The sequence below is a fragment of the Emydura macquarii genome, unplaced genomic scaffold, assembly GCF_026122565.2.
Source record: "Emydura macquarii macquarii isolate MOO-44397 ecotype Brisbane River unplaced genomic scaffold, CSIRO-AGI_Emac_v2 contig_369, whole genome shotgun sequence".
NCBI lineage: Eukaryota > Metazoa > Chordata > Testudines > Chelidae > Emydura > Emydura macquarii.
The window spans coordinates 9,758,182-9,781,474 of NW_027130506.1; the positions used below are offsets into that span (position 1 = coordinate 9,758,182).

At 42.5% G+C, this 23,293-nt stretch overlaps 1 protein-coding gene and 1 long non-coding RNA gene across 2 annotated transcripts in view; one reads left to right on the forward strand and one right to left on the reverse strand.

Annotated features, from left to right (window-relative positions):
* ADCY8 (adenylate cyclase 8) overlaps nucleotides 1-8,774 on the reverse strand; it is a 160,992-nt gene extending 152,218 nt beyond the window's left edge. Inside the window, exon 1 of the mRNA XM_067530337.1 lies at nucleotides 7,893-8,774. Within this exon, the coding sequence (XP_067386438.1) occupies nucleotides 7,893-8,774 (882 nt within the window). The remainder of the gene's footprint in view (nucleotides 1-7,892) is intronic.
* LOC137141467 (uncharacterized) lies at nucleotides 7,991-18,966 on the forward strand. Its single transcript, XR_010916650.1, has 2 exons — nucleotides 7,991-8,129; nucleotides 18,075-18,966. It is a non-coding gene; the product is annotated as an uncharacterized lncRNA (long non-coding RNA).
* The last annotated feature ends 4,327 nt before the right edge of the window (nucleotides 18,967-23,293 follow it).

Here is a 23,293-nt window from a genome sequence, read left to right on the forward strand (position 1 = left end):
GCAGTAGATACAATGATCAAATCATCAAACTAATCTCCGCTTTTCATTTAGATTCATAGTTCAAAACAGACAGAAAATATGAATTAATTTAACACTAAGAGCACCCAGATGAGAAAACAAACAAATAAAAACCCAGACCCTTTGGATTATCTGCAAGGAATGCAGTTTTTTTGCAGTAGCCGATAAAATGGCTGTTCCAGCACTGAAATGCTTCAGTGGTTCCTCAGAATGCCTCATTGCAGTAGTGGTTAATTAAACTACTCAGCAGCCCTCTTCCAAATTGTTAAACAATCCATCTATAAGCACCTACAGAATAACAGTGTTATAAGGAATAGCCAGCAAGAACAAAAGGACTTCAGTAACTCAGCCAGAGTTTATGGGCTGGGTGGATGAGAGTCTGTGGCCTTCAATGTACAGGCGGTCAAATTAGATGATCATTATGGTCCTTCTGGCCTTAAAGTCCGAGTCTCTCCTGTAGGGCTAACTGTGTGAAATCTTGCAGTAGGAGAAGACGGCAAATGGAATGTCAACAGAATTGAAGGACTTCTTAAAATAATTGCTTGTAAACAAAACTTGCATGATGAAATGTTATTGTGTCAGCCAGTGACAGTATGTTTCGGTACTTTGCTTTGTGCAATGTGGTATTGGCTTCTTGATTTGCTCTGTTGTGGTTTAGGCAGAAGCACATCACTATTATCAAATACAGACTCAGGTGTTTATAAAGATAAGATTGACATAATTTATTCCAGCTGACTTGAAATCAGAGCAAACCAATACATTGCAGAAAGAGCAGTTCTCCAAGCATAAATTTGTGCTTTAACCTGGAATGTATTCGTAACATTTTGTAGAAATGCTGACTAATCGTGCTGGTTTTCCTAAATAAAAGATCAATCCTAGACTCTGATCCATACCTCACCGAAGTCAATGGGAGTCTTTCCATTAACCTCAATGGGCTTTGATCAGGCCCCTAATGCAAGCTGCTGAGTGCCTGCCATTCATTCAGCACCTAGACTCCTTTGGGCATGGGTCCAAGCTATACTGAATGCCAGCAAGTCAATGGGTATTGGGAGTGTCAGCATCTCTCTGGTTCAGGCTCGACGCACCCGACTGATCACATTTACTCCTATCTTACATCACTGCACGTGAGATTGGAATCTCTCTGTAAACGTTCAGCCATTCATTGTAAAAATAACTGACATATTTTGCATATATGCCCCTGGCACTGGGCTAGATTGTAACATTACAGTCTGCCCTGAGGTAGGCGGGTGTTATGTAGCAATACTGCACCAGGAGCAGACCAAATAACCCAGAGAACCACATGCTCTTGCTCTGGAAATGTTACTTCACCCCATTCCATACAGCAGTTTACCCAATATGTTCCTTGCCAGCTACTCTTGTAGTAATGGGAGTGGAGCCAAAACTCCTCCTGCCCTCTGGGTCTCCTCTCCACCTACTTGCTTACCGGAGGAAGTCTCTGTTGAATAGCCACAACTTTTCCCCCTTCCAGGCCATGGCCAGAATCACAGCCTGGGCAGGCATGAACACAGGAGTGAGTGTGGGGTTGTTGCTCTCCTTTAATCTCTTGCACATCTGAATAAAGACCATGTCAATCCATTCCATTAATGATCAATGACCACCCTGGTGCCCTACGTTAGCAGGCAAATGTTTTTGTTGGAAGTTGTTTTTTGGCCAAAACAGTATATCCCCATGTTTTGATCATGGAAAAAAAATTATCATCAGAACTATTTTGACAATATTTTATCAAAATGACCATAGTAATCTCCACTGAGGGCAAGTGCACTAGCTTTACTGTTGTCTGAAACTCAGTGATAAAACTCAGGGATAAAAACAGGCATCATCCATGCTTGAATTACTCCATTTCTGATGAACCCTCAAAATGCAATTTATCATCAAATTGTAAATATGTCTAATGCATTTGTCCTACGCTGCACAACATTATTGCAGCTGCTCCAGCGAAAAGTATAACCAGTTCTAATCTAATTATGCTTTGACCCACTGATTCCCATTGGGATATAAAAAGAAACAAGTTCATAATCCAATCTAAAAAAATACAATCAGTTTAGAAATCACACCAGGTAAAAAATGGCAGTAAAACTTGATAGGAAAGTGTGCTTTGAAGGATGTGTTAGGGCTAAAGAGTGACAGTTTAATCATTTTTTGATTTTTCAAATAGAAATCGGTCTTTAAAACAATTTTAAACTACAAATATTTGAAAGGATATGCCAAGGTATTTGGCAAAATTCCCACACTGATATCTACAATAAATTATTGGAAATAATGACGGTGAAATGTGTTTACAAAAGCTTGTAGCTCCATTACACATGTAAACTGGTATACTGCTTATATATATAATATATATATATATATGGATTGGGTTTTTTCCAGACATGTTTAAGAGTTATTATATATATATAATATATATTAAGAGTTATTATATATATATAAAACCCAATCCATATAAATTAAAAGAACTGCACAGCCTCTGCAAAGAGATTTATTAATAGAAGGATCAAATTTCAGGTCTTACTAATCTTGGTAGTATCCCTTAACTCTTTTTAAAAGCCCTGTTTAATGTATGTAATTAAGGGCTTGATCCTCCAAGCCATCAGTTTGAATAGCTATTTCTCACATGGGTAGGCTCATTGACTTTAATGGGATTTATGTGAATAATTGTTGCAGGAGTGGAGCATTAAAAGCCAGTTTATGTACATGGCTTATATGATTCTCAGCCTGTCAAAATTAATATCTATAGCATCATCTGCCTGTATATTAATATAAAATGCAGTAGATTGTTTATTCATCACTATATTCCCGAAACAGATAATTTACTGTATAGTTTATAATCCAATAGAGGAAAACACAATAATAAATGTAATACAAACAGAAACTCTCTGGGAATTCATTTATAGGAATGTCTGCAGCAAACATTACCACATCACAGCAGCTGACCACATAAAACAAAACCAAAAAAGCATATAGAAATGAGAGTTGTGTTTTTAGCTGGTAAAGACTTGGAGCCTGATTTTGCAATCCTTGCTCAGGGAAAATTTCTAGGGAAGTCAAGAGAAGCTTTGCCTTCAACAGGGCTACAGGATCAGACCCTCTTTGTGGGCCTTATCACTGGCACAAGTTGACTTATCACAAGTCAATAGGAGATGAGAATTCTCAGTATCTTCCAGTAGGTGCTGGGCACCTTGCAGAACTGGGATTGAGTAGATTGAATTTTGTTTTCTTTATCTCATTTCTCATTTCACTTTTCTCCCCCCCGCTCCCCCCTCTTTCTCCCTGAAAATGCTATAAGTAAATCACAGCTTAAATAATGTTTTGGAAAAGCAGTGGAGGGAAATTCACATAACCTGTTGAAAGTGACTACTGGAGAAAATGGTGGACTGTGGGCAATATTTATATTCATTAAAATGTGTGCCTTCAATAACAAAAAAATCACAACTGCCCCAAAGGGCAAGCTCTGTGTGTCTGATTTTCAACATTACTGAAGACTTCCAGCTGCATACGAGTACATGCTTCTCAATAAAAAATTAAATTTATTAGAAAAAAGAGAAAACAGGACACAAGGTACTTGACTCCCCTCTTATACCATTGTAACTTCATTGATTTTGATGGAGTTACTCCTGATTTACACAAGTGTGAGTAAGAAAAGAATCAGACCCATTGTCCACATGGATGCTACTGGATAAGCTAATAAACTAGCTACGCTATAGAGTGCGCTATTGTATTCAATACTGTATGCAGTATTTTCTCTGCATGAAATCCCCATTGAAGCCAATGCAAAAATTCCTATTTCCTGAAATACTCCAAATTTCGCCCTGTCTTTTCTATCTTTCCTTGCATATTTTAATTCATATAGCTGGTCTACGTCCATAACCGTATTAGAGAAATAACATGGGTGAGGTAATATCTTTTATTTTTTATTTTATCTTTTATTACCTCACCCTCCTTCTCTTGCTAATATCCTGGGACCAACACAGCCACAATAACACTGCATATAATATTATTAGACAGTCACAAGTCTGTGAATCTTATATTTACAACCTGGGTAAAATAAACCATATGATAAAAAGACAGAATATTGTCTGGAAGATCAGGATATCTAAATTCTTCTACAGACAACGTATGACCTTGGGCAAGTCATTTAAACTATCTGCACTTATCTGTAAAATAATATTTACATACTCTTTGACAGTGTTATGAGGCTTAAATCATTAATAATTGTAAAATGCTTTGGGAGCCTCAGAGAGAAAAGGCTATAACAGTGCAAAGTGACCCTTTGGGCTGTATCTTCCCATGTGAGTGTACAGAGCCTAGTACATTGTGGACATTATAAGCATAACAATAAGAGTTATTCTAAATTACCCGGTACACCAGCCATTACATCACTGTGACTTTATAATGTGCTGCCCCTACATAATAAATATTATTAAAAGGTTTCCTGATCCTTCACTTTACCATGCAAGAAATCCATACAGTGTACAAGGTAGATAATGTGATTGGAATGATAATTCATTGTCTTAATGCAGTACCTAACTGCATCTTAGTACAGTAACAGAAAACTTATGCTAAACTATGCCTTATTATGTAGACACTGGGTCCAGTTCTCTGAGCTGCTGAGCACACCCAACTCCCATTTAATTCACAGGGAGCTGAGGGCATTCAGTGCCTTGCAGGAGTTTCTAAGCCCCTTGCAGAATCATGCCCACTGTTTGGACCGACGGAGAGTGAAAGCCAGTGGAATATCAAATTAAGCTGGGGGATGAGAGAGGCTGCTATTGGAAGTAAGGAGAAACCACAAGAGGGAGCCAAATGAAAATGTTCTACATCCAAAAATAAAATAAAAAGGCAAAGGATGTTCAGCACCAAGATCCAGGGGAGAGCGCCCAGTGTAAATAGAGGTCATATGTTTGCCAGCTGTTTGCTTTATTTACTCCTCTATTCCTCCTCCACTTTAATACAAGATCAAAAAATAAGTTATATCAAATAAAATAATCGAAACTATATATTCTCTGAAACATTTTTTTTGAATGGAGGTAGAAAGAGTTATTATATTCTAATATGTTTCTATATTCCCTTAAATCAGGAGACTGCTTACTGCATGAGGGAAAGGAAAGGGGAAAAAAAAGATGAAAAAAGAAAAAAAAAAAGAAATGTCAAATAAATGTTAATGTCCTTTCCAATGGCAGGGAAGGGGAGAATCAGGTCAAATCAAATATTCTAGTGGAGAAAAAAGTGCTGAAGCAATTTATAATTTGACAGTTTAAATAACTGGGTCTCTTATGGTGTAAAACAACACAAATGTATTGAACACTATGTGGAGCCTATTAACTGGTTCTGTATCTTTAGTTCTTAAAGACAAGCATTTAGCAAGTAGTTTATTATTTTGCGTGGTTAAATAGCATTTCATTCACATAACTGACTACGTATTGCGCTGTCAAATGGGATATTGGTATCTCTCCCAAGACATGTCTATGTTGTGAATGGGAAAAAAAAAAAAAAAAAAAAGATTAGCTAACTGCATTGAAATGTGTGAAGCAGATTATACATTGTTACTTATAACAAAAACAAACAAACAAAAAGATCATGGAAGTACATTTCTGTAATTGAAACTGGATTGGGATGGAATTTTAAAAAACCTGCCATAGAAAATTAATTTATTAATGTATAAGTACATTTTTGTAATATATTTAATTTCATGAATCAAGGACTCTACGGTACAGCACAACTATTTCATATTCTAACAGCTAACGCCAAGAAAGACACACTGTGCCTCCTATATCTAAATCATAAAAAGCCTAGATATTAACAAGCAAAGGCAGCCAGTCATGGGCTGTTACAGTAAATGTCTGCAATCAGAAATAAGACAAAGCTCCTCAATGTGCATGTAGTGACCACAAGGTCAAGGATAAATAAATGAAATGGAATAACTACAGAACTACAGAACCAGCTGGCAGCCACGAGACCAGTTTGAGGCATCTGATTGCGGGGAGACCCATCTAGTGTAAGTGTAAGAATGGGCACACTTTCTACTTGCATGTCTCTTACAGTCATGTGGCAACAACAGCAGAAGACACAAATGAGGCTAGATACTGTCTCCAAGTAAGAAAATGACACTATTTTTGGTGCTTTCTTCTGGCTAATATTAACTCCCTCCTTGCCTTCCTTCTCCACTGCAGTCAGTCATGTTTAAATGATAATCTGATCTGAAATACCGGTACCACAGCACCATGGTATTCTACAAGGGGAAAAAGGAACTGCTGCCTCTTGAAAGCTTATTTTTTTTGCGGGGGAGGGGGGGAGTTGGTGCACCCTGTCACTTCTCCACTCCTCAGTTCAAGCACTGATCCAGTAGTCAAACATAGGGACTGGGAGGCAGGGCTGTTGACATCTATTCCCAGCTCTGCCACTGAGCTGGGTTCTGACCTCTGGCAAGTCACTTCACTTCTTTGGGCTTTTTGGTTTCCTCACTCTTAAAATTATATCCTTCCTGCCAGGGGTATTGGATGTGTGGAGCACTTTGAGATGCTGGCATGGAAAGTGCTGTAGACAAGTGTGAAGTGTTATTAATTATTTTCTTTTCCCTAAGAACAAAAGAACGGCCATACTGAGTCAGACCAGTGGTCCATCTAGCCTAGTATCCTGTCTTCCAACAGTGGCCAATGTCAGGTGCCCCAGAGGAAATGAAGAGAACAGGGCAGTTATTGAGTGATCAATCCCGTTGTCCAGTCCCAACTTCTGGCAGTCAGAGGCTAGGGACACCCAGAGCCTCTTGGCTAATAGCCATTGATGGATCTATCCTCCATGAATTTATCTAATTCCTTTTTTAAGCCAATTATAGTTTTGGCCTTCACAACATCCCCTGGCAATTAGTTCCACAGGCTGACTGCTTTGTGTGAAGAAGTACTGCCTTTTGTTTGTTTTAAACCTGCTGCCTATTAATTTCATCCGGTGGCCATTGGTTCTTGTGCTATGTGAAGGATTAAATTAACACTTCCCTATTCACTTTCTTCAGCCCATTCATGATTTTATTGATCTCTATCATATTCCCCCTTAGCTATTGCTTTTCCAAGATGCAAAGTCCCAGTCTTTTTAATCTCGCCTCATGTGCAGTGAAACATCTGAGGGGCAGAGCTGAAGCCCATTGAAACAATGGAAAGGCTTTGAGTTCAAAGGGCTTTGGGTCCAGTTGTTAAGCAGCCATCCGGTCCCCTAAAATTAGTTGGTTGGTAGAGGTGGGTCTTCCTAGGGCAAACAGAATTGTACTGGATACTTTGAAGGGATGACTTAGGACAGGGTGTTTATTGCCTGGTGGAGGTTGTGTGTCCAAGCGCAAGCTTCACTGTTTTCTGGCTGACAGTCCCCTGGTGGGACAAACTAGAGTATGAATGGGAGCTGGTTCTGAACATGTTAACTGCATCGGGGCAGGCAGGTTAGAGAGAGTGAATTAAGAACTAATGACTTTGCACTCCCATAGCCCCTTTCATCCTAAAATCTCCAAACCACTTTACAAACACTAGTGTACTAACATTTGCAACGTGCCTGTGAAATCCCTTCGAAACTGGGAAATCAGGAGATTTTGCTAAGCTTTTTTTCTCCCATTCACAGGGCGGCAATGCAGAACTCACTCCCCCTTGCCCCAATCCATGTGTTTCATGCCGGACCATGCTCGCCCTCCTAGGGGGCTCTCCTACTGTAGTCAGTGTCTTTGTCCTTCTCCTCCCCGTGACAAACCAGTTCAACGAAGACAGAAATAACACAGCACAAGATTTCTTTGGTAAGCTACCCACACACACACACACACATACACACGCAGACACCCAAGACAGAAGTCCGGGCTGGCTGCCACCTTATTAAATAGGTACCTGGTTGATGGAAGTCACTGCCAGCCGAGGGATGACCAGCTGCATAACGAGCTGCAGGAGGGAGGTCACTAGCCCGGCCAGGATCGCCCAGGTGAGGGGCAGCGGAAGCATGCTGTAGGTGGCAAAGAGGGTGAAGAGCACATAGCCGATCCCGTCGCCCAGGAGGCCACAGCCCAGGCCGGCGGCCAGGATCTGCGTGGCCATGGCCACCCAAGTCACCACCCCGCTGTACTGCAGGTAGGTGTACGAGGTCGTGTCCTTCCTGACCACCACTAAGGCACAGATCACCACCTCGATGCCGGTGAAGAAGCCCAGCAGGATGCCCTTGACGGGGTCCATGGGGGCCGAGGCCAGGGTCAGGTGGAGGAGCAGCAGGGTCAGTTTGGTCAGCACGTCCAGGATGTTCATGACCACCTGCGACTTGCGCCGCTGGCCCAGGAAGTAGCGCTGGTAGAGGCGCTCCAGGTCGCGGGACTTGAAGGAGTTGCGCAGGGTGGGGAAGATGACCCCGCGGTAGGTGTAGCCCCAGCTGAGGAAGAAGTCGGAGTTGCTGGGGGCGCAGTCGAGGTGCAGGAAGCCCAGGTCGCCGCTGCTGCTGGTGCGCTCCGGGAAGACTTTGGTGCCCCCGTTGTTGTGGCGCTCGGAGGGGCGCCGCGCCGGGGGCGGGTGGTTGGGGCAGCCCGAGTCCTCGGAGCCGGCGGCTCGGCCCCCGCCGCTGCTCCCGCCGCTGCTGCTGCTCTGCTCCTGGATGAAGCGCTGCTCGGTGATGTGGCGCACCGCGGTCTGCCACAGCAGCCGCTGGGGTCTGGCGCCGGGCGGGGTCCTGTTGATGGTGTAGAGCTCGGCGCTGTCGCTGAGGCAGCGCACCTCGGAGAGCTCCATGGCTGCGGCGGCTGCGGGTGCGGGGTGGATGGGGGTCGGGGGGAGGGGGACAGCGGCCCGCGGGATGGGAGGGGGCGGGGGAGTCGGGCTGGGCGAGTGTCACATTGATGGGCAGGCTTCCCACGCGGCTCACCGCTCGCCGGACGTCAGCGGAGCCTGGCCGGAGCGGCTCGCCCCATCCCAGGCTGGCCAGCCCCCCTGCCCCGGCAGCCCTGGCGCTGGGTGGCCCTGCGGCGGGGCTGGGGCAGAGCCGGGTTTGCACACTGCATGCCGCGAGTCCCGGCGGCTCGGCTGCACCGGGCGGCTGGGGCTGGGGCGGGGGCAAGGGGAGGGAAGGGAAGGGAGGGAAGCAGGCGGGGAGGGCGGGTTGGCTCTGCCGCCGCCGGCGGGTTTTTAGGACGCGCAGGCACGCCGCTGCGATGTCTGGCTGGGCACCGCCGAGGAGGCGAGGAGCATGGACCGGCCGAGCGCCCGCCCCTCCGGGCTCCGAGCGGCGAGGTCCCAGCGAGCGGGCAGCCCGGGTCCCATGCAGGGGCTCAGCCGCTGTCGCACGGGAGAACCTCGTGGCCCCGCTGCAGTTCTTGGGTCGGGAGCCCCGGCGGTCCGGGCGGCTCAGCCCCGGGGCGCTGTTATTCCCCGCAGGGATCCGGGCCGCGGGAGGGTCGATGGGCTCATTGCTCGGCTATAATCCCGAAGTCGCCGAGCAGCAGGAGCCATCCGTGCAGGAGCGAGAGGAGGAAAACATCAAGGTCTTTGCCGAGGTCGTTCAGGCGAGCCAGGAGTCGGGGCCAGGCGGACACCGGGCACGGGCAGGACATGGTAACTATCGACTCTGCCGCCGCCCGGGTCGTTGACCGGCCGGCAGCGTCTTCCCGCGCAGGCGGCGCGATCAAAACTCCCGGAGAGGTGGGACTTTCTCTTTCTCGTGCCTGCAGTCGGTGATGGGATGTCAGCAGTAGGCTAGGGCGCTCCCTTCCCCCGGGAGAGCCTAGGACCGGGGGCCATCGCAGGGCATTACAAAACCTCAGAGCCCCGTGCAGAGCATCTCGGAGGGCGGGCTCTTTCTTTCCGCGGGACTTCCAGGCGGCTCTCAGGACATCCCTTGGCTCCCCAACTTCCCCCCTCCCCCGCCCCCCCCCCGGGGCGAGGAAAGAGGCGTGATCTGGCGCCTTCAGTCCCAGCTCCCCTGGGTGGTCAGTGGCAAAGAAGCCGTCCAAGGGACCGGGTGTGGGCTGGGAGCGCGGCCGGGCGGGAGTTTCTCGCTCTGGGGCAGTGTGCCTGCAGGCTGGGGAAAGGCTGCATGCAACTCATGCATGCAACTCTCGGTGCCCCTGGGCTTAGTCCAGACCCGGTTCTTCCAGGCAGACGTTAGCCCTGGCGGCGCAGCGATCGCCGCTCCCCTGGGCGCGCGTTGCGGGCGGCAGGGTGAGGAGCGGTTTCCTCCAAGCCTTCCTGGCCGGCATTAGCAGCAGCGGCGGCGCTGAGAGCATTAGAGCCCGGGATAGAGGGGATTAGCGGAGTAAAGACCTGCTGCGGTGGCCGGGGCGCCTGCTGCTGCTACAGCTGCTACTGGAAGAGGCAGAACCCTGCATGGTCAGCTGATGCCCAGTGACGTCAGGCTCTAGTCTATTGCACTCCCCTTCTGTCCAGTGACAGCAGAATCATCCCCAGTGCAGCAGCTGCAAGTCAAGACCTGCCCTGGGTTGGCTCGGCTCAGAGGCGCTGTAGCAACCCCTGTCTCTCTTTGGCGCTGATGGAGCTGCTCCTGGATGGCAATATTGTTATGTGGTGTTTGTTGAGGGATGGCAATGCCCTGGGACCTGGAGAGAGAGCCAGCCTCTGGTCTAAAGTGTAAAAAGTGGCACACAGAAATCAGCATGCACTGGGGGAGCCAGAGGTGGGTAGGATTTAGTGACTTGGCCTCCCCTTCCTAATTAGTAAACTCACTTCTGGTGGGCATCATATAGAATGAATAGGTTTTCGGAAGGATTTGAAATGACTAGTTATTATTTGTGTTACAACTGCCACCCAGGTTACATGTACACTGCATTGTAAACCTGGGCTCAGACTCAGGTTTGAGGCCAAATACCCCTTATTGATCACACACACATATCTTGCTGACTCAGGTCAGCAGACCTCTGGACTTAGGTCCAAGCCCTGGCATTTTGCCGAATAGATGTAGGTCAAGCCACAGACTTATGTCAGAAGATCTACACGGTGCAGTATAGACACGTGAGCATGGTTGTGGGACCCAAATTCAGCAATTGTAAACACAGATTTACAATCCAGTGTGGACGCTCAAACACTGAGTCCACAAGCCTGAATCCCACAGATCCAGATTTACAATGCAGTGTAGACATACCCCCAGAGTCCCCAATCAGGCCTGGACCCCATTCAGTTTAGGACTATACAGACAGAGTAAAAGAGAGTGGGTTCGGTGAACTGCAATGGGAAATCATTACACTTTTAGAGGGCGGGGTAGAAAAGTATATTGATCTTGAGTGGGAGAGTGTAACAAATGGGCCATCAAGGATTATTAATAATATAAATAATAATAATATCCTTACTCGTATACAGCAGTACCTCACTCCAAGAATGGTCCTAATAAAACCACTGAGACTACTTGAGGATGAAAGTGCTACGCAGTATAAGAAGTGGTGTCATAACTATGGACTCACAATTATTATGATTAATAACAATACCCCAAAACACAGTAGAAAAGGGACCTCATATCTAGTCTGCTCAATTCATTATAAAAATCATATTTCAACACAAGAAATGGGCAAAAATTATAATATGGTATAACCAGAGAGTAATTTCGCCACAAGATGAAGGCAACATAAGGCGCGGTAAACTCTCCATTGTTATCATAGTAATATATTAATTATCTAATGGTAATATTAATATATTCATTATATATGAATATATTATAATATTGATTGCATTGTAGTGGCCACATCTTGTTTCCTTTGAAGTCAATGAGAGTTTTGCTATTTACTTCAATGGGAGCAGAAACAAAGGGTATATCTTCACTGACGGTGGCAAATTTGCAGCCGTCAGATCGATTTATCCAGATTGATTGAGTGGAAGTGAAGACCTGTTCAAGTGACCCGGAAGTCGATTTAATAAAACCATCTCCCCAAAAAGCATAGCACTGCATCGACGGGTACAAATTTCCCATCGGTGCAACATAGTGGAGATGGTGAACAAAAGGGAATTTAGGAAGTCGACGTAAGTTACACAAGCTAATTTATGTAGCTTGTGTAACTCCTGTTGACTGCCTCCGAATTTGCCTGTCAGTGTAGACTAGGCCAAACTCTCTTTTGATGATGAAAGAACCAACTCATGCAGTAAAGTCAGCAGCATTATTCACATGAATAAGGAGAACATATTTTGGAACAAAACATTAATCATCCATTTGCCTGGGGTGAAACCTACCACATTCAGATTGTCTCAATGTATTTTCTTGTTCTACTTGTACGAGATGGCATCGTTAATAGCATGTACATTCACTTATTGTACCTGCAAATATTTTACCGGCCTCTACTTCACAAGTGCTGAGCACCTGCACTTTTTATTGAGGCTGGTAAGAATTGCAAGCACCTCTGGGGAGCATAATCATTTTGAGCCTGACCCAAAGCGGAATTTATCATTGGGAGTCTTTCCATTGACTTTGGTGGGTTTTGAGTCTGGCCCTTTATTAGTAATCATGCATTTTTTATTCTTGTGGCTTGTTTGTTTAAAGAAAGCTGTAACACTCATGCCTTTTTCAGCACTGTGTGACAATTAAAAATCCCATGATTTTTGTTATAATAGGTGTTTGACCCAATGAATTTGGCCAAAATTCCCATTTGTTGCACTTGTGCTGCATGCTATGCTCTAGTGGGTTTCTGCCACACCCCAGAAGTAGCTACATTTATATAGGACTTGATGTTACAACACTTACCAATGCAAAAAGTCTTTACGCATATGAGTAATCTCATTGGCTTCTATGGGACTGCTTATGTAAGTGTTGCAAGACAGCATACATGGTTTGTAAAAGTACTTGTGGATTCTTTATGAAGGGTGGCCTTTAGATATTGTAGAATATGTGCTGCTGTAAATCTGCTTTTTTTTAAATTCAATAAAGATTTGACATAATTATTAAAAAAGAGGACATGAACAAATAACATAATCCTCATACCCACAGACATAGAATTTGAAATCAGTTACATTAACAGCAATAGAATCAGAGCAGACTAGCTTTTCGTGTCCTCATTACCCATCTTTTCAACAACACCTTCTTTCTTTTCCTCCAGTACAACAAATTAGTAATAACACTAATAATAATAAAAAAACCCTGGAACTTCTGATGTTATTGATATTCCCTTATTAAAACCCATCTATCCTTTTCTCCAACAATTGCATGTTGTTGTATATTTTCTGTATGAAAACATGAGGAAACGGATTAAAAATTGTAAGCCAGTTAGTAAAACCACGCCAAGTGATTGATGAAAACTGGGATGAAAGAAAAGAAAGAGTATGTGGATTGTGAGTTCAGAGATAAAGAAAACAAAAACACATCATTTAACAGATGATAGAATCAATCAGCATCCACTGGAGTTAACAGATGATTCTTAATGCAATAAAAACATCAATGGATGTTTTAAAATTTGCAGGTGATATAGCCACATTATTGCATGCACATTCCATATGTTGGGTAAGAAATCTTTAGGGCAGAACTATCCTCTATTTTAGCAGCTATAAATGCTTTTAAGTTTCCATTTTAGCTTCTTTTGTAGTTTATGCATCCAATGCAGTAGCCCTTTCCTTAATCTCTCAATGAAATTGACTCTCTCTCTCTCCACATACACAAACAGAGGCCGGAACGAAGACTGAGTATATGGATTTAGGATGGGAAACTACGAAGAGGAAAAACAACGAGAGTCCTGTAGCGCTTTAAAGACTAACAAATTTAATTTCTGCAGGCATAAGTTTTCGTGGGCTGTAACCCACTTCGTCAGATGTAAGGAATAGAAATCAGATAGGAGGTATATATATACATCCAAGGGTAAGGAACAACAATGGGGAAGGTAGGTATGAGCACAGTCCATTCAGTTAGGTTAGTTGAGGCCTATTCACAACCATAGATTAGGAGGTGAGAATGTGTGAACAGTGACAATTACTTCTTGTACTGAGATAACCATTCCAAGTCTCTATTTAGACCCAGTTTGATTGTGTCACGTTTGCAGATGAAGAAGAGGAAGATTCATGAAGGTTTATGAAGAGGAAATTCACCCTTCAGCCTGTGGGTGGGGCAGAGAGCAGCTCTGCAGCCTCCTCCCCCTGCTTGGCTGCTGTTCCAGCTGCTGAGCTGGAATAACAGCTGTGAACTTTGTGTCCCTTTTATTTGTGGGTTTGTGGCCCTTGGAGCTGTATAATTGTGATCCTGGTGTCCACTTGAGCTGGTTGGAAAAACTATGAGGGAATCATTTTCCATTGGAAAATGTAGTTCTGTCAAAATCAAAATAGTTCTTGAAATTATGTTGATTAATTTAAATTTAATTTAGGAGAATCCTCACCCCCTCCCCTCTAAAAAAGTTCTGACAATGCCAATGTCCTGTTTTGACATTTGTGGAACTAAATGTTTTGATTTTACATTTTGAAATGACAGTTCAATATTTTTAAAGGTTGTATTATATTATAAATTCTAATATACAATTTTTAAAAAGTCAAAATCAAAATGAAACTAAATGATTTTGTCAAAACAAAATGTTTCAACATATCTGAAAGGAATTTTTTTAAAATTTTCCTTTGCGGAGAATTTCAAAATTTTCATGTTTTGTTCCAGTTAGAAACCAAGCCAAATTTTGAAATCTCAGAATTCTTTGCAGCATGGAATTTCTGTCCTCAGCACAGCTTTAGTGGCTACACACAATCCCCGCATCCATCCTGAGCTTAAATCCCTCTTCTAAATTGGACTACACAGAACAGTCATACAACTCAGTCCTGCCCAGCCCTCACATGAGGGAATGACTATGATTTCACTGTGTTGATGGCCTTTTGCGGCTATTGAAGTGATGAGTGAATTTCCCTTTGAGAACCGGTGGCCTGTACTTGATTCTTCATAAAAATCCTTTGGAGAAGAAAGCTTTGTACGCAGAAGACCTCTGACTTGCAAATGAAGTCCAAAAAAAAAAAAAAAAAGATGTTGATCTTTTAACTTTATCACTCAGTGAACTACAAATGAAGTTTTGTAACCTACAACGTTAGGCAGTCAGACACTTCATAAGGACTGCAATTTAAATTTGTTCTGAGATACTAAAGGAGTGAGTGGAAGTTGTGATGTCCTGTTGGGAGAAGCTGCAGTTGAAATCAATACCAGAAAAAGAGACTAAAATCTGTTAGGGGATTCAAAAGAAACTAAAAATATCTAAAGGAACACGTGGGTTTTCTATTCTGTTTTAGAAGGTAGTATCCTCTTTAACAGTTTCTGGTCTGATTAATAATAATAATAATAATAATAAAAAATATCTAGCTCTTATATAACACTTTTCATCAGTATATCTCAGAGAGCTTTTGTTGTCATAGAATAGAGATATTTGCTGCTGATGTATATAATGAGTCTTACTAGAGTGCAATTAAGAACATAGAAATAGCCATATTGTATCGGACCCAAGGTTCATTTTGTCCAGTATCCTGTCTCCGACTCAATGCTTCAGAGGGAAGCGTGAGAACCTACTGCAGGTGGATGTGGGGCACCACACAGAGTCCTCATCCTGGTCTCTAATAATTAGAAGCTGTCTTGATCCAGCGTAGTAGGCATTGCAGAAAACTACACTGCCATTGCATGAATCATGCATCTCATATGGCATTCTTGCATTTGACTGGCCTGTCATGTCTGCCTGCAACTCAGATACAAATTTCTCTTTCTCTAATACACACCTATATGAAAGGCTGTTTCCAAATACCCTTTGAACTAGGAGTCACAAGACCACGGGTTCTGGTCTCACCTCTTTCAATGAATGTTAATATTTCTGTGTAGTTCACAATCTCTATTGCTGACTATGATTATTATCTATATAATAAGATTCCAGGGTTGTCACTCTGTGTGTCACTCTGAAGCCTAGAATGTCTGTTGAGTCAGTGTGAAGTGATGGAAACAGCGACAAACAGGGCTGAGAGCTCTTTTTGTTCAGAATATCACCAGGTTCAATCATCACTGGGATTCGCCATCTGTTTCCATCCAATTTTTAAGTTCTCAACCATGACTTACAAATTACACCTGTGTGACAGCAAGGGCGCTCAGTTACTAGTAGTTTTGTAATTCATTAGCAAAATGTGTCGTCTCCCCCATGATACTCTACCCACACAGAGTATAAGAATCTGCTTCTCCTATGAGTTATTCTCTTCTCTCAAGTAGAAGAGATCTGTGGTGTGTATCTGAAGATCCTGGATTTAAACCTTGCTGATAACCTATGTGTGAAAAAATAGGATGTCAGCGTACAATTAAGGACTGTATCATATTACCTCTACATAAGAGAACAGAATTGAGGTTGCACATTAATTCAGGCGTTTCCAACTTTGGAATGCTTGACTTTGCAACTTTAGCATTTTCTGACATAGCTTTTTTTGTATGTAACATATACAAACATAGGGCTCCTTCTTACTTAATACTGACTGGATGACTAGATGCCTCTGAGCATTACTATAGTCCCTTTCTCATGTAGGTTACTAGTAAGAGTCCAGTCTAACTCATCAGAGATTAAAAGTTGTTTCCCTCTAACGGATATTCAATGGCTCCTATCTCAGATAAGTACGATGGATCTCAGTTCCAGCTCCCATATCACAGTCACCAGCCTGCTTTGCACTGTCACACCCAGCGAAGAGGCTAAAATGTACATCGTTCATGGAGACTGAGGTGCTTCTGATGCTCAAAGAAGTTGTCCCTTCTCCTGCAGATCAGGGCTGAGGCAGACTGGTAGAGTGGTGTGTGTGTAAGAAGCTTGCCCTGCTGCTGCCTTGTAGATAAACAGATGACTTCATTCACTAGGGCTGTCAAGCCAATGCCGTTCACCATCAGTAAATCCAACTCATTTTTTTAAGCTGAAGTTCATGGCTGTATGAAAATGATCAGAAATGCACATTAACCCGTTAAATGATTTTCACACAATTTCACCCAAAGTCCCCTGGTAGCTGCAATCTTAGCATTGAGAAGGCATTATATCTCAGAAGTTGAGTTTATATTATAAATGTCACCTGTTAATCAGTTCATCTCCAGTAAAATTGCATATCGTAGGTATTGTTAGGGGATGGGTCAATTTTGTTACACTGTTTTTGCACTGCTGTATCTCCACTGACTTCCTTGACATAAAAAGAGTGTATCAAACTTCAGTTTTGGCAAGATCATTAACTTGTACAACATTCCCTAAAAACGTGAAGAATTTTAGAAGCACAGATTTGCCAACCAGATCAGATCATTGGTCTATCAAGTCTGGTCTCCTGTTGCTGGCAATGACTAATATCTGATGCTTCAGAGTAAGGTGAAAAACTGGGCTATTGGGCTATGCTATTCCTCGATGGTGGAATTCCTTCCTGACCCTGAAGCAATCAGAGTGCACTGAAGAATAAGATTTAATTACTCTGATCTTTGCATCCATGACTTTAAATATTATTATTGGATATAAGTGTTACATACATATTAAGCTCAAAATCTTAGGTTTGCAAGAAGCCAAGAAAAATATGCTATAATTACCAAATATCCTAAACAGGCAAGACAATCTGCAGGATCCAACAGAAAATCCAAACTTCCCTTTCAGAAAACTTGCATGCTTAATGTTTATAACTCCTTCAGAAAGCTAAAGGCAAGTTACCTAGCTTAACATCCAATCACATGAATTGTAAATTACATTTTTAATAATAATTAATATGATAGAGGCCTATTCTGTTCTCATTTACATGAGAAGCCAATGGAGTCATGCCAGTGTAAAATTGGCGTGAGATCAGAATGGGGCTCAGAGATCATCTTTCATCCCAAAAACTTTACAAACTTGAGGCCCAAATCTGCACCACAGATAGCAATGGAAGTTTTGAAGTTGGCTTAAATAGGAGACTTCCAGTCAAGTATTTCACACTGCTGTGGTATAGGCAGTTTGGATTAGCAGCATCAGAACCTTTTGGTGCTTATCCCAACTGAACCATAGACCATACCTTATAAGGTTAACACTAGACTACTCAAAAGATGCTACTAAAATGAAAACTGAATATGTTAACCTGTAATTTTTTTAAGGTCTAATATATCATTATGTATTTATACCGCAGTACCACCCAGAGGCCCCAGAACCCACTGTACAAACACACAGCAAAAAGATGGTATCTGCCCAAACAAGTGTACAGTCTAAGGATAAGATGAGACAAGAGACAATGGGAAGATACAACAAATGGATGGGGAGAACATAAAATAGAAGGGAGACGGTAATGATCAATGTGATAAGCAGTAGTCTCCGCATTCCAACTGCCATTTATCAATTTTTTTGTATGCAACACAACAGAGGAGACTTTTAACAGGGGATTTAAAGGAGATCAAATGTGATGGCTTTGGAGATTTTGATAGGAAGCTCTTCTATTGCCCTGACTTTTTTTAACTTAACTTGCACAACACTATATGCACTTTTGAAAACATCTACTGGGGAGAAAACTCTGAAGAAAACAATAGATCCTGTCTTTAAATGTTATCCTCTCATTTGAGGGGGGAAGAAAGAGTCTGTAAAACAATACAAATGCAGCAAGATTAACTGTTCCATATTAATGTCTGATAACTGTACATGATATTACTATTTATGTGATTTATAATGGATCATAATTTCCATTTGATAATTATTCTACTAAAGAATGATGTCAGGAAATAAATAACTCGAATGTGATTTAACTGCCAGGAGCTGTAGGATTTTAACAAGTTTCATTTTCACTAATCTGTTTTGGAGATGTTACTTAGATGTGATCACACTTCTAGTCATCATTTGCAACCTCTATACATAATGTATTGTGACTCAGATTAACTTTTAAATTTAAAAGTTTGTTTTTGTCCTCTCTAATTTAAATTATCATATTGTATACACAGCTATGAAAATAAAAATTCGGAGCTACTTATTTAAAGAAACATGGCCAACCTACAGAACCCAGTTTAAGAGGGCAATAAAGTGATTTGGGATTATTTTATCTCTGATAGTCTTTTATGCTACCACCCATTAATCTTTCATTATTTCAATAGCTCATAGTCATGGAACCCTGAATATTTATTCTGGTAACACTTCCTATTCCTTGCAGTTCCCAGTATTTTGCATGGGCTCAACATATGGGGCCAAGTTCTCAGTTGCTGTCAAGACCCACTCAACTCAGCAAAGAGGGGGGTTGGCCTAATGCCAGCTACGGCTCCCCAGTTCTCTGTCTGGTTCCACCCCAGACCCAGCTGAGCCACCTAGTACTGAAATCAGTGCTAATCACCAGTATAGTCAAGGCTGGATTCACCCATGTAGGTGAAAATTACATGCTACTGGGTCACAGGGTAACTGCACTGTACGGGTGAATTACCCTGCAGCTCAGACTCTTATCTTACACTGCTCGTGGGGTTTCATGGGAACTTCAGCAGCGTAGTTTGTTTTATAGAGGCATTGAATTTCTCAGCCAGGCTGGACTCATTCATTTCCAAGCCAGCTCCACTTACACCTTATCTGGGCCTCTTACTATGTGCTTGTGGGCGCTTTGCTTGGCTGCACCCTCACAAGAAGTAGCCTTTCTGTTTGCACCAGCAGAATTCAAGGAGTTCAGCTAGCCCATAATGCCTAGCACTGTCCACAGTTCTCTATATACAGCCTCGGAGGAACAATGACATGCTGCACGGCAGTGACCCTAAGCCGTAGCTCTCTATCTCTGACATAGTGGAATGATCGACACCCTTGCTGACAATCTGTGCTCTGACACTCAAACTCTGATACTGCAGAGTGTGACTTCCAAGCTGGGGGGCAGTGGTAGGAGCCTAGAAAAGGACACTTATAAGATATGTAACTGCTGTGGTCTTTGTAGCCTCTTCATAAAAAAATTAAGCAGCTTACAATAGTGAACTGAGATTGTTCTGTACATTCTCAGGTGTCAAACGAGGGAGTGTATATTGCACATGAATGCATAAATCATGCTGGCATATGCCTATAAGGCAGCTGGGTAAAATTAGGTGAAAACACAAATACACACTGGAGGCAAACATAAGTGGAGGCTTTCCAGTTTTGCCTCCTGCTATTTAATGTATAAGCATGGTCCCTGCAGCGGGTGTGCAATAATAATTTGCACTGAAATAAAACATTTCCCAAATCATCTAAATAACACATGTTGAGAGCTACGTCCCTCTTCCATGACCCTTTACAGGGTGTTTGGTGGCTGTTCTCCTAGCAGCCAGCTGACTGATGTGGCCACTGTGTCCCGCTTCCCCCCCCCCACACACACACACCCAGTTCACATAACTATTCTGTGGAGGGGACTGCAGCAATGGGAGAAAGCAATGGTCTCTCCCTATTGATCCACTGATCCTCAAAGGTTAGCAATGTTGCATGCTACGTAATGATTGCCTTAGCTACCACTGCTTTGAGTCTTTTGCCCTTTACACCGGTGGTTTTCAACCTTTCCAAACTATTGTACCTCTTTCAAGAGTTTGATTTGCTTGTGTATCCCCAAGTTTCACTTCATTTAAAAACTACTTGCTTACTAAATCAGACAAACGCAAAAGTGTCACAGAACACTATTACTGAAAAATTGTTTACTTTCTCATTTTTACCATATAATTATAAAATAAATAAATTTGAATATAAATATTGTACTTACATTGCAGTGTATAGTATATACAGCAGTATGGACAAATTTAAGTTTGTAGTGACTTTGATATGCTTTTTAATGTAGCCTGTTGTAAAACTAGGCAAATATCTAGATGAGCTGATGTACCCCCTGGAAGACCCCTGTTATTTGAGAACCACTGCTTTACATAACAGCAAAAATACAAGGAAACCACATGGAGGGTAGAAACCACCGTGTTTACTAAAGAAACACAACATGCAAGGCCTAGTTACATATAGACTCTGCTACTCTAGCTCAGAGGCTCTTAACCTTTCCAGACTACTATACCCCTTTCAGGAGTCTGATTTGTCTTGCATATCCCCAAGTTTCACCTCATTTAAAAACTACTTGCTTACAAAAACTACTTGCTTACAAAAATACAGAAGTGTCACAGCATACTATTACTGAAAAAATAGCTTACTTTCTCATTTTTACCATATAATTATAAAATAAATCAACTGGAATATAAATACTGTGCTTACATTACAGTGTATGCAATACACAGCAGTATAAACAAGTCATTGTCTGCATGAAATTTTAGTCTGTACTAACTTTGCTAGTGCTTTTCATGTAGCCTGTTGTAAAATTAGGCAAATATCTAGATGAATTGATGTACCCCCTGGAAGATACATATGCTCTACATACCCCCAGGGATACATGTACCCCAGTTTGAGAACCCCTGGATTCTAAAATAAAGAACTCAGTGAGCATCACTAAAGGACCCACAAACTATTTAAAGGAATACCACTCAATTCTTCAACACTTAACTCGTTGAAGCCCCCTGAAGACCTAGGGAGGAGGGCAGTGGTTGTTCAACCTGGAGAGAGAACAGGAAGAGGAGATACAGGCAACTGGATAAGATCTCCATGCCCACCACATGCCGTGAGGTGATATCAAAGGTAAAATGGAGTGTTGAGGTCACATGTGAAGCGGGATCCTTAGAAGCCTGGAATTATGCAGCATTACAGCACAATGGTGAAACTATCCAGTTCAAGAAACCCCATGAACTCCTAGCTGGAAAACTGCCTATATTACATGCATATGATGACGAGTAGAAGTGGTTTAAACCGTGGGTAGAAGTCATGGTTCCACTGCTAAGTGGTTAAATGCCACTATCCATCAAATTGCTTCAATAAAAGATATTACCTCTCACACTTTGTCTCTCTAGTATTTTTTACTGTCTATTTAGAAAAGCAGCGGATTATCATGGTTTTTAGACCTTGCTTTTTTACATGGAATTTTAACTCAGTTTGGTGCTTAGTACAATTTTAAACTTTGTCGAGATTAGCAAAAAAATGTTTTAAAATTATATTACTTGGAGCTCTAATTTAACGTCTTAACCCTTTGGTACTGAGAATTGGAATTTCCTTATGGATACTTCAATGCATTTTCTATTAACACTATGGGATAATTGGAGTGGTTCACTTGCCTACCCCATGAAAACTGAAAGAATGGCTTTTCTGTTTGCATAAAAGCATGGCCTGGCCAGGGAACTTGGGATAGGCTAGAGAGAGGCAGAACTCATGTGTTTTGTGCTGTGAAACTCATTTAAAACAAGGGGTGTATTACTGTGACCTCAAGACCTCTTGATGCCAACTGGAAGAAGGCACATGGGGCATTCAGGTTACAGGTATCCCAAAAGGTCTGGTATTTACATTCTAGTTCATCAAAGAGTGTCATGTAAGATCTCTACTGAAGCCTGTGTCAAATTTATCGTCATAATCTTTTCAAAATATATATTTGGATAATATGTAAGGAGATATGTGTACATATTGGACATTATGTTCCTAAGGCCTTGTAGTTAAAGGCAGATCATTCAGAGGTACAGTGCATTGAGACAGAGCCCACTGAAAATGTTGTTGATTAAGGGCCTTAGCCCTCTGCAGATATTCCAAGTTCTTATGGTTGGTATACACCTGGACTGGTGTATACCGCGGTAAGATAGTTGTGCCATTCCTTGAAGGCAGCCTTAATCGCTAGGAGCTCCTTGTCCAGGATTTCATAGTTTTGTTCTTCAGGGGTGAGTTTCCTGTGGTAGAAAGCACATGGCTGCAACACGTATTGGAGGCCATGCCTCTGGGAAAGCACTGCCTTGATCAGCATATTGGAGGTGTCTGCTTTGACAGTGAAGGCTTGTGTGGGATTCAAGTGGAACAGTATGAAAATAGAAGTGAATGGGCATTTTAGCAATTCAAAGGCCTGCTGAGCCTTGGAGTTCCAGTGGAACTTGACGTTCTTGTACAGCAGAGAGGTGAGGAGGGCAAATTGTTCTAAGAACCTCAGGATGAACCGATGACAGAAATGAGCAAATCCCAGGACATGCTGCAGATTGTGAATATTCTGAGGTGCCATCCAATCAAGGACTGCCTTTACCCAGTGTGGGTCCATTTCAACACCCTCTAGAGATGGGAAAAGCCTCCAAAACTCTACAGAAGATAGGTGAAAGACGCACTTTTCCATCTTGGTGTGAAGGCCGTGCCAACATAGCTTTTTGAGAACAGTGTGGCCATGCATAGTGTGCTGCTCTGCGTCATCAGAGAAAAATCACTATATCATCCAAATATACCACCACATATTGATCCAGCACACCTCAAAACACATCACTGATGAAATACTGGAATGTGGCAGGTGTGTTGGTGAAACCAAATGGCATTACAAGA